Source organism: Portunus trituberculatus, chromosome 22, assembly GCF_017591435.1.
Source record: "Portunus trituberculatus isolate SZX2019 chromosome 22, ASM1759143v1, whole genome shotgun sequence".
Taxonomy (NCBI): domain Eukaryota; kingdom Metazoa; phylum Arthropoda; class Malacostraca; order Decapoda; family Portunidae; genus Portunus; species Portunus trituberculatus.
In genome coordinates, this window is record NC_059276.1 from 2,008,911 (window position 1) to 2,021,410 (window position 12,500).

A 12,500-nucleotide genomic window follows, 5' to 3' on the forward strand; every position below is an offset into this window, starting at 1 on the left:
ATAAGCAACGGTGACGAAGGGTGTAATACTGCAGAGAGGAGGAAGGGAGGTACAAAAAAGACACTGATGGAGGAGAGTGTGTAAAAAAATGAATAATAAATAAAAATGAAAATAAACAAAGGAGAAGGAGAAGGAAAGACAGGAAGTATAGATAATGATGACAGAGCGCTAAGCTACAAAACGAAGGCTAATATGAATAAATGTATGTAGAAATAGATAAAGATAATAATAATAATAGTTAAGGACAAGTGACAATACATTTATTACCTTATTTGACACAATGAAGGGATGATGGGAGTGTGAGGAACAAGGAGGAGGATGAAGGGGCGTGAAGGAAGGGATCATAAAGGAGGAGGTGGAGCATGTCAGGGAAATAGTACACAGAGAGAGAGAGAGAGAGAGAGAGAGAGAGAGAGAGAGAGAGAGAGAGAGAGAGAGAGAGAGAGAGAGAGAGAGAGAGAGAGAGACCGTGGAGAAAGAGAATGAAGCTGTGGGGAGGTGAGACTGAAGCTGTGAGGGGAGGTGGAGGAGGAGGAGGAGGAGGAGGAGGAGGAGGAGGAGGAGGAGGAGGAGGAGGAGGAGGAGGAGGAGGATTCATACCACAAACAGAGGTTATTGCGGCGGTGTTCAGGCGAGAGAGAGAGAGAGAGAGAGAGAGAGAGAGAGAGAGAGAGAGAGAGAGAGAGAGAGAGAGAGAGAGAGAGAGAGAGAGAGAGAGTCAAAGGGAATACACTCACTCAAACACAAACTCACACACACACACACACACACACACACACACACACACACACACACACACACACACACACACACACGAAACTGCAAGAAAACACAGAAGAATGAAAGACTGTAGGAGGGTGTAGGAGAGTATAGGAGGAAAATGGAGGCATGTCGAACGGTGCAGAAGACTAACTAACACCAGCAGAATAAAAGTGTATAACAAGAGCATAACATTACCATAACAGAGACACCATAAATGTGGATAACAAAATATATAGTGTAATTAATGATAGTAACGTTGTATCTGGACTTAACACATTGTAGTCTTAAATGATACTTAACTCATGTAACTGGAAAACTGATATTGGGAAGGAGCTAATGTGGTTTGAATGGCCGCGCTGTCATGCTAGTGTTGAATGGGTGTCTGTATGTATGTGTGCACCATTACTTACAGGTTAAAAATGTCACACGCAAGAAATATTAAGTGATATACATGATTTTAGAAGGTGGAATGTGTTAAGGAAGAGAATTAAGGTAAAAATAGGGATAAAATAGGGAATGAAGGTTCGTTGAGGAATATACGAAGGAAGGAGAAGAATGAAGAATTGTTCTGGAAAAACTCAGATATTTTATTAAACAAGAAAATTTACCAAGAAGATCGGGAATTAATATTTATTTGAAAACTTGAGGAAATGTCGATAGGAAAGAAAAATATATGGGTGAGGCAAGAATTCACGTGAAAAATAAAGAAAATATAGAATCATGTATAGAGATAGAAAAGAAAAAGAGCAGAAATATAAACAAAATAACTATACATGAAAAAGAAAATAATAAAGAAAGCTTGTCGAAAATACAAATAGGAAAAAGATGGAAAAGAGATAAATAAGGAAAACAAAGAAAAAGGAAAAAAAGAAAAAATATATGAAAAGAAAAAAATGAAAAGTACATCAAATGAAGAACAGTGAACCAAAAAAAATATTAAATGGAGAAGTAAATAACAGCAAAAAGACGAAAAAAAAGATAAATAAAGACGAAAAAGAAAAAAATATGAGAAAAGAGAAAAAAAAACAGAAAAAAATACATTAAATTAAAATAGTGACCTCAAATAAACGACATTCAAGGCGTAAAAAATAAATAATAGTAAAAATATAAAGAAAAAGAGATAAATAAGGAAGAAAAAATAGGAAAAATGAAAAAAATGAAAAGTATGAGAAAAAAAGAAAAACTGGAAAAAATATATCAAATTAAAATAGTGAACTCCAAAACAACATAATTAGTAGTAAAAAGATAAAAAAAGGCATAAATAAGAAAAAAAATATATAAAAAACGAAGAAAAGGAAAAAGTATGAGAAAAAAAAGAAAAACTGGAAAAAATATATCAAATTAAAATAGTGAACCCCAAAAAGCAACATAATTAGTCGTGAAATGATAGAAAAAAGACATGAATAAGAAAAAATATATATAAAAAAACAAGGAAATGAAAAGTATGAGAAAAAAAAATAAAACTGGAAAAAAATATATTAAATTAAAATAGTGAACCCCAAAACAATATAATTAGTCGTGAAAAGATAGAAAAGACAAATACGGAAAAGTTTTAAAAAAGGAAAAAGAAGAAATGTAAACAAAAACAGAAAAGAGGAAAATGAGAAAAAATCAAAAAGTGAAAAAAATAGTGAACTTAAATTGAACTCCAAAATAGTGAACCCCAAAAGTGAAACAAAATAGTGAACTCCAAGATAGTGAACCCCAAAAAGTGACCCCAAAATAGTGAAAAGTTCCAAAATAGTGAAGTGACTCCAAAATAGTGAATAATAGTGAACTCCAAAATAGTGAAAACACAATAGTGAACCCAAAATAGTGAACCCAAAATAGTGAACTCCAAAATAGTGAACTCCAAAATAGTGAACTCCAAAATAGTGAACTCCAAAATAGTGAACTCCAAAATAGTGAACTGAACTCCAAAATAGTGAACCCCAAAATAGTGAACTCCAAAATAGTGAACTCCAAAATAGTGAACTCCAAAATAGTGAACTCCAAAATAGTGAACTCCAAAATAGTGAACTCCAAAATAGTGAACCCCAAAATAGTGAACTCCAAAATAGTGAACTCCAAAATAGTGAACCCCAAAATAGTGAACTCCAAAATAGTGAACCCCAAAATAGTGAACCCCAAAATAGTGAACCCCAAAATAGTGAACTCCAAAATAGTGAACTCCAAAATAGTGAACCCCAAAATAGTGAACTCCAAAATAGTGAACTCCAAAATAGTGAACCCCAAAATAGTGAACTCCAAAATAGTGAACTCCAAAATAGTGAACTCCAAAATAGTGAACTCTAAAGAACAGAAAAAGAGGAAAACACACTTCAAATCAAAATAGTGAACTGCAAAAAAAGGAACATAGCGGAGAGATAAATAAATAAGAAAGGAAAAGAGAAAAATATATGACAAAAATTAACTGAAAAATACTTTAACGACAGGAAAGTAAAAAAAAAACCTACTAAACGGAGAGAAACATAACAGGAGAGACAGAAAAAGAGAAAATGAAGAAAAAATAGAAGACAAAAGAGAAAAAAATAAATAAAAAGAAAAATAGGAAAACAAACACATCACTTTAACAACAAGGAACTCAAAAAAGAAAAACAACAACAACAACAACAACAACATACTAAACTGAGAGATAAACAAATAGAAGGAAAAGGAAAAAGAGGAAAAAAATATATAAGGAAAACATCTGAAAAAAATAACCCACTCTAAAAACTAAAAAAAAAACATTGTAAGCTGAGACATAAATAACAGCAGAGAGATAGAAAAATAGAGATAAAGAAGAAAAAAAAGAGAAAAAAAGAGAAAATATGAGAAAAAGAGGAAAATACTGGGAAAAATATATCACTTTAATAACAGTGAACTCAAAATAAAGGAAAAGAAAAATATACTACGGTGAGAGATAAATAAATAGAAACAAAAGAAAAAACGAGGAAAAAAAATCTATAAGAAAACCAAATTAAAAAAAATAGATCACTTTAAAAACAGGGAAACTCAAAAAACAAATAAAAAAACAACAACATAGTAAGCTGAGAGATAACAAAAGATAACAAAGAGATAAATAAAGAAGAAAAATAGAAAAGAAGAGAAAAGAGACAAAAAATATGAGTAAAAAAGAAAAACTGGAAGAAATACATCACTTTATAAACAGGGAAACTCAAAAAACAACCACCCCTTTAAAAAAAATATATATAGTAAGCTGAGAGATAGATAAATATTGAGGCACATGTACTGGAAAACAACACCGCTCACCTGGACACAGAGAGAGAAGTGAATGAGTAATAGGTGAGCGCCAATGCTTCCCTGATTGATAATAATTACAAGTGAGCCGAATTACAAAAGGTCAAAAGTGAGGAACGAGCGAACTGATTTACAATTGAGCTCCAAAAAAAGATAAAAGTAAAATTGAAAAGGTTATCATATCAAAACATGTTATTTATATGGAAATCCCACCACAGGAACACACACACACACACACACACACACACACACACACACACACACACTGCAATCATCAAGAGAGGATTATTTCGAGTAAAAGTTGGTGAATGAAAAGAAGATGAGGAGGAAGAGGAAGAGATGGAGGAGATAAATGGCCGAATGAGGCATAAGGAGAGAAAAAAATAAGGAAAGAAAAAGAAATGAAATGGAAGATGAAAAAGGAGAGGAATCAGACTCTCTTTCTGTGTGTGTGTGTGTGTGTGTGTGTGTGTGTGAACTTCTTCCTTCAGTTAATTACTTCTCTTTTTTAATTCAGTTCCTCTTCTTCCTTTACCACCACCACCTCCTCTTCCTCCTCTTCCTCCTCCTCCTCCTCCTCCTCCTCTTCTTCCTCCTCCTCCTCTCCCTCTTCTTCGTCGTCGTGGACTGTAATTAATCACATCAGCACCTAAGTCACTTTTAATCAGTTCACGTCGATACTATATGGAGGAGGAGGAGGAGGAGGAGGAGGAGGAGGAGGAGGAGGAGGAGGAGGAGGAGGAGGAGGAGGAGGAGGAGGAGGAGGAGGAGGAGGAGGAGGAGTAAGAGGAGAAAGAGAAGGAAGAGGAAAAGGAGTAGCAGGAGATGACTTGGAAACCTCAATTATCGGCATCATTATGAATGGACAGGTGTCTTCATCGCGTCACCTGAGGTAGGCGGCGTTAATTAGTGGATTAGCGAACGTGTTACTGGGATGGGAAGGTGATAGGCAGAGAGCGACTGAGAAAAAAAGGCGTAATTACTCTGAAACCCAGTGAGGGATGGTATTTAATGATGGAAGTACCTGTTAATCACACTTAAATCCTTCAGTACCACGACGCATTTCCATATTCACTTACTATTTGGTGGTTTTATACAGCTTCAGATATTTATATGACGGATTAGAATAGTGAAGACTCTCGCCATTAATCTTCTGACCTCCATAAACCCTTCCTAATGTCAATAAAATAGTCTAATCGTACAGAAATATCAAGTGAATAAGCGTTCCAGTATTGAAGGGGTCAAATATGAACGAATCATACACAAAAAAACCAGCACTCACCTCCTGCTTGGTAATATAGATGGGCTTGTTCATGATGAGCCAAGTCGTGGTCTCCCAGCAGCCAGGGTGGGTGGTGGAGCCGTCGTAGGTCATGTAGTGGTGGGTGCTGGGCAAGAGTCCGGCCAGGGAGAGGTGACGGATTGGCCAACGCTGTCCCCTGTACGTCACCTTACCGAACCCCGAGGACAGGATTCGCAGCTCATCGTTACCGTTCTCCCCTACCTGTTAATGAGAGACGCAGGTGAGACATAAGATTGACAGGTAAAATAGAGAGATAGATAGACATGCGTAAGAGAGATATAGATAGATAGATAGATAGATAGATTGAGAGAGAGAGAGAGAGAGAGAGAGAGAGAGAGAGAGAGAGAGAGAGAGAGAGAGAGAGAGAGAGAGAGAGAGAGAGAGAGAGAGAGTAAAAGAGGGAGAAATAAACAGGATTTGCAGCTCATCCTAACTGTACTTGTCAACTGTTAATGAGAGAAGCAGGTAAGACAAAGGGAAGACAGGTAAAAGACAGAGAAAGATAGGTAGAGAAGACAGGAAAGAAAGTAAAAAAGGAGGGAAAAACAGGATTTGCAGCTCATCTTTATTGTTTTTCCTCGTATTGAGAGACGCAGGTAAGACGGAGACAACAGGTAACAGAGAAAGAGACAAAGAGAGATAGAGCGAAGGAAATAAGCTTGACTCTCAGGTTATCGTTATCATTCTCCTTTGCCTGTTAATGAGACGCAGGTGAAGAAAAAGAAAGGACACGTGTGTGTGAGAGAGAGAGAGAGAGAGAGAGAGAGAGAGAGAGAGAGAGAGAGAGAGAGAGAGAGAGAGAGAGAGAGAGAGAGAGAGAGAGAGAGAGAGAGAGAGAGAGAGAGAGAGAGAAGACATAGGTAAGAACGAGATCAAAGAAAATAAATTAAATTCTAAACTTATCATTAACACAGGTAGAAATAAGGACGACAATGAAAAAAAGAGAAAAAAATCGGTAAACACGACATAACAAGAGAGAGAGAGAAGGAGTAAACAGAGTACGCACTTCTTCGTAATCTATTAATTAAAGAACTAGGTGAGATATAACGGACACTTGGAAAGACACAGGTTAAAAATAGACAGGTAAGAGATAGGATGGGAAGGTGACACGTGTTGGACAGGTGAGAAAGAGACGCACACAGGTAAAAAAAATATTCAGGTGAGAGATAAGATGTAAGTAGAAAATACGGTACATTGGTAAGACGAGAGAGAGAGAGAGAGAGAGAGAGAGAGAGAGAGAGAGAGAGAGAGAGAGAGAGAGAGAGAGAGAGAGAGAGAGAGAGAGAGAGAGAGAGAGAGAGGAAAATAGACTAAAAAAATAGGTAAGATAAGGAAAACAGGAAAATAGTGAAAAGTGAGTGTTAGGTGAGAAATAAGGAAGAAATGTGAATATAAGATAAATAGGTGATAAATAGGGGGATACACAAGCATGGAGATAAAGACAGAAAATGAAAGGAAAACTTAAAAACAAAGAAGAATAGAAAAAACATAAAAGGAGAAGGAAGAGGAAGAGGAGAAAGAGGAGGAGGAGGAGTAAGAGGAGGTGAGATAAGAAGAATGATTTGGTTGGAAGGTAAAGGACACACACACACACACACACACACACACACACACACACACACACACACACACACACACACACACACACACACACACTTGAATAAACACCTTCTTTCCTCGAGACTCAATCTTGTCCTCAGCAGCTCAAGGTCGTAAAGAGAGAAAGAGGAAGAGGAAGAGGAAGAGGAAGAGGAAGAAGAAGAAGAGGAGGAGGAGGAGGAGGAGGAGGAGGAGGAGGAGGAGGAGGAGAAAGAAATCTACATAAAAAGCTGCGATTTTCTAGTGAGTGTCCTACGCTATGACTATCAAATTCTCTCTCTCTCTCTCTCTCTCTCTCTCTCTCTCTCTCTCTCTCTCTCTCTCTCTGATCATCAATTGGAGACAAGGAGTGTAACAACTTTTTGGCGCAAAGCGAGAGAGAGAGAGAGAGAGAGAGAGAGAGAGAGAGAGAGAGAGAGAGAGAGAGAGAGAGAGAGAGAAACACCGCCATATCATCTTTGTCAACCTTTTCCTCCTCTGTTCTGAATTCTGACAAAGTGCAAATTTCAACCCATTTCCTGAGCACCGCCTCCCGACTTCGTTATCTGGAATGAGGGAAAGTGAGAGCGAGAGTGAGAGGGAGAGCGAGAGCGAGAGCAAGAGGGAGAGGAGAGAGAGAGAGAGAGAGTGGAGTGAGTGGGTGTAAGAGGACGGGAGATGTGAGGTGGGAAATTATGAGAAGGGGTGAGAGAAGGAAAGAGTGGGATATGAGAGAGAGAGAGAGAGAGAGAGAGAGAGAGAGAGAGAGAGAGAGAGAGAGAGAGAGAGAGAGAGAGAGATAACAGAAAGGTAAACAGACACACATACACGACAAAACAAACGAAGCATACAACTATACATACTAACATCCATCCACCAAACGCGTCGCAGGTCAGACTTATCCACATCCTTATCCATTTCTTAATCCTCCATGTCCATCCGTCTCTCCGTCTCTTGCCTCCCACATGAATATCACAGCATCCCTAACACTCCAGCTTAAGAGAACAGGTACAACAGGTAAAGCCTACGTACATATTCACCTGTTCCTTGCGTAATTGATAAAGGTCAAGTAAGATGCATTTCACATATCACTTACCTGTTTAATTCGTCATCAATTTCACATGCCTACCAACCTTTCCTCTCCTCTCTCTCCCCCATGTCATCCCACACGAGTCCTGCATCCCACTCCTATACCCTTCAGTACCACCCCCTTCCTAGTTACTCATTGTTCTTTTTTTTAGCTTTTTTTTGCATTTTGATTTTCAGTCGTCTGGAATTTTAGTATTGTGAATGATGTACTGAGGATTTTTTTTTCTTTTTGAGATTTTTAGTCAAACTTTCGGGTAGAGATTTCTGTTTTGAATTATTCGGGTGTTTTCGTTCTCTCTCTCTCTCTCTCTCTCTCTCTCTCTCTCTCTCTCTCTCTCTCTCTCTCTCTCTCATAGTTTTACATCTCCATAGAGCCGTATCCTCCTCCTCCTCCTCCTCCTCCTCCTCCTCCTCCTCCTCGTCCTCATCCTCCTCCTTCCCCCCGGGCCTCCTCCTCCTCCTTTCTTCCTCCTCCATTCTATTTCTTCTCGCCGTTTCTTCTCATCATTATCACCTTCCATTCTATTATCCTTCTTGTTTTCTTTTTCCTCCTCTTTCACTTTCTCTTCCTACTTTCCTTATTTTTTTGCAGTCTTGTTCTTTTTCCCTCTTTTTCTTTAGACAATCTTTTTTCCCTTACAATCCTTCTCTTATTTTTCCTTTTCCTCTTCATTATTTCCCCTCTCTCTTCATCTCTTTATCTCTCCTCCTTCTTTATCTATTCACCTATTCATTATACCATTATATTTTTCTTTTCCTCTCTCTCTCTCTCTTCTCTTTTACCTCTTCTCCTCCTCCTCCTTTTCCTTTTCTTCTTCAATATTTCCCATCTCTCTTCATATCTTTATCTCCTTCCTCCTTTACCTATTCACCTATTCATTATACCATTATATTTTCTTTTTCCTCTCTCTCTCTTCTCTTTTATCCCCTTCTTCCTTCCTTTTATCCTCCTCTTCCTCCTCCTCCCTGTCTAACGGAGGAGGAGGAATAAGGAGGCATCCAAACTCTAAACTCACAATGCACACCCTCCCTCATTTCCCGCCTCGCTCCGTGACAAACTCGTAATCTTCAGTTAAATATCCCACACTCCTGTCTTTATGAGGCGACTTCCCAGCCTGCCTTGAGTTTTAATGCCGTTTTTTCTCCCTCCTGCAGTTGTTGGGAGAAGGAAGTTTTGCCCTTAAGACCCTCCTTCCTTCTCTCTCTCTCTCTCTCTCTCTCTCTCTCTCTCTCTCTCTCTCTCTCTCTCTCGCTTTCCTTCCCCTAGAGGCTGTTTACTGAAGGAGTATGAAGAGGAGGGAGTGTAGGAAAGAAGTGAAGGAGTAGGAGAGCATACATGACTTCCTCCTCCTTCTCCTCCTCCTTCTTCTTCTTTTTCTCTTCTCTTTTCTACTTCTTTTCCTTTTCCCTACAGGTTGTTTGTTAAAGAGAGGAAGAAGAGAAGGAAGGAGTGGAGGAAAAAGGAAATGGAGAATAGAGTATACATGATTTCCTCCCCCTACTCCTTTTCCTCTTCCTCCTTCCTTCTCCTTCTCCTTCTCCTTCTCCTTCTCCTTCTCCTTCTCCTCCTCCTCCTCCTCCAAGTCAGTCAACGGCAGTAGACAACCAATTTTATAAACAGATAGCTGAAATCTGTTGTGAAAACGAAACCGTAATCTTTGGTGACTTCAATCTTCCTATACGTAGATGGGGCGGTCCTTTAAACTCACATACAGGGCTCAGTTTATACGCGAACTTGCTCGAAAGCAGCCTTTATCAATTAGTAGAACAGCCGACAAGAGGAGAAAATATTTTAGACCTTGTCTTAACTACGAATGAAAACATTGTCGGAAATGTAAAAGTAGGACCTGAGTTCAGTAGCAGTGACCACCGGGTGATTACTTTCAGTATTCAAGAAAATAAATCTATAATAAAGGAAAGTAAAGAAAAAGTACCTGACTATCAAAGGGCCAACTATAGAAAACTTAGAAACATTCTTGCGCAAAGCGATTGGAGTGAGCTCTCGGGAAACATAAGTATTAACGAAGCATGGCTAATATTTACATCCAATCTTAACAAAGCAGTAGATGCATCTGTTCCACTACGAAATAGGCGCTCGATCGTTAACTCAAAACCGAAGTGGTGGAATACGGAAATAAAAAATAGCCTCCTTGCTAAGAAACGCGCATTTCAGAAATATAAGCTCACTCAAATAAACAGTGATAAGATAGAACACGACCGATTACGCCGAAATACCAAAGCACTCATCAAGAGAAGTAAGAAAAACCTCGAGCTTCACATTGCAAATTCCAGTAAGTCTAATCCCAAGGAATTTTTCAGCTACATTAGAAAGAAAAGACCTTACCATCAGTAATAGGCCCATTAAAAATGCAAAACGGCGAGTACACTGAAAACGATACCATGATGGCAAATATCTTAAATAACTACTTCTCAACCGTATTCACAGAAGAAGTTAACTTAGAACAACAGCCGACTCCTCGCATTCAAAGTAATAACGTCTTTCTGAATACGTGCACATTTGAAGAAAACGAAATTTTGCAAGCGATCAGTAAAATTAAAGTAAACAAAACGCCGGGCCCTGATAGAATTTCTCCAAGAATATTAAAAGAGGCTAAAAATGAATTAGCTAAACCACTTTCGATACTGTTTGGTAAATCGTTAAATACTGGAAAAGTACCCGACGAATGGAAACTCGCGAACGTTACACCTATATTTAAAAAGGTAACAAGTCTGAAGCTCAAAATTATAGACCGATAAGCCTCACATCGGTGGTAGGTAAACTAATGGAATCGCTTATACGAGACAAAACGGTAGCATTCCTCGAAAGTAATAACATCATCAAGGACTCTCAACACGGATTCAGAAACAAGCGATCATGCCTTACAAACTTACTCGACTTTTTCCATCACGTATATAATCTGTTCGACGACACTAGGGCGGTTGATATAATTTATTTAGATTTTCAAAAGCCTTCGATAAGGTTCCCCACAAACGCCTCATCAATAAACTAAAAGCTCACGGTATAACTGGCGATCTCGTTACATGGATCGAAGACTGGCTATCGGGCCGTGAACAGCGTGTAGTAATAAACGGTAAATCGTCAGAATGGACCAGCGTAAGTAGTGGCGTTCCTCAGGGATCAGTCTTGGGACCGATTCTTTTATCATATATATAAACGACATCGAGGAAAATATTAACTGTAAAGTATCAAAATTCGCGGATGATACAAAATTGTAAACAGGGCGGACTCAGTAACTCAGCGTCAACTTTTACAGAACGATTTAGATACCCTCGTCGAATGGTCTAAAACGTGGCTGATGAATTTCAATTTTGACAAATGTCATGTTCTACATATTGGAAATAGTAATCCACGAGCGAACTACACAATGGGGAATGCTTCCATAAAGAGCGTACAGAGAGAAAAAGATCTTGGCGTTGTAATATCGGCTGACCTCAAACAAAGTAATCAATGCACCGAAGTTGTGAAAATCGCAAATAAATTAGTCGGCTTTATCGGAAGATCATTCACATTCAAAACGGAAGAGATAATATTAACTTTATATAATTCGCTCGTACGCCCGCACCTTGAATATAACGTACAATTTTGGTCACCCTATTATAAGAAAGACATTGAAAAATTAGAAAGAATACAGCGTCGATTAACTAAAATGGTTCCAAGATTACGTAATAAACCATACGAGGAACGACTTAAAGAACTAAATTTATTTACTCTTTCCAAACGTCGATTACGAGGGGACCTTATCACACTCTTCAAAATTTTTAAGGGATTTACGAATATGAATCCTGATAACTTCCTAACGCTTGACCGGTCAAATTTCACCAGAAACAACGGTTTCAAGGTAATAGGAAAGCGATTTAAAACAAACGAAGCCAAACATTTTTTCTTTAATCGCATTATCAATATTTGGAACGGTTTGCCATCGAACGTAGTTGATTCAGGTACTATTGAGACATTCAAAATTCGTCTTGACAAATATTTCGAAACTAATCCCCGGTTGTCACTGTTTATCTCCGAGTAATTTGCGCCGTCCATAAAGAAATATGCCTCAGATCGTGAATTGCGGGGTGTTTCGCGAATACACTTACCCTCCTTACACGACACAGACAGCCCCGAGTTAACGGTCACTACTACTACTCTCGACCTGTGACGGGCTGTGGAAAGTCAGGAGCCCTGACAGTAGTGATCATCATCGGGAATTAAAGTACCAGGGTCACTGCTGCAGGGGTAACCATGTAGTGTGCGGCGCCCCTTAGTGGGAAGTACACTTTTACAGTGGACTGAACGGAGCTGGGGCCTGATTGACTGCTGCCTCCTTGAAAGCGCCAGGCAAGGCTGCCGCACCACCTCTTGACCTCTACACTGTGTCCACATTTACATTACACTATACTATACTTACACTCACAGATAACCCTGAGTTAACGGTCACTACTCCCACTTTCGACCTGTGACGGGTTGTGTTTGTCTAGGGCCCTGTTAATTTTTATCACCATCAGGACAACCAGGGAT

General features: G+C 38.8%; 1 protein-coding gene across 3 annotated transcripts in view; it reads right to left on the bottom strand.

Annotated features, from left to right (window-relative positions):
* The window catches only part of LOC123507484 (carbonic anhydrase-related protein 10-like), a 229,984-nt gene that overhangs the window by 10,581 nt on the left and 206,903 nt on the right, over positions 1 to 12,500 (bottom strand). For all 3 annotated transcript variants that reach the window (XR_006675661.1, XM_045260394.1, XM_045260393.1), the window contains exon 6: positions 5,285 to 5,506. Coding sequence is in view for 2 of the 3 variants with exons in the window: in XM_045260394.1 (XP_045116329.1) it covers positions 5,285 to 5,506 (222 nt within the window). In the remaining variant the exon portion in view is untranslated. The remainder of the gene's footprint in view (positions 1 to 5,284; positions 5,507 to 12,500) is intronic.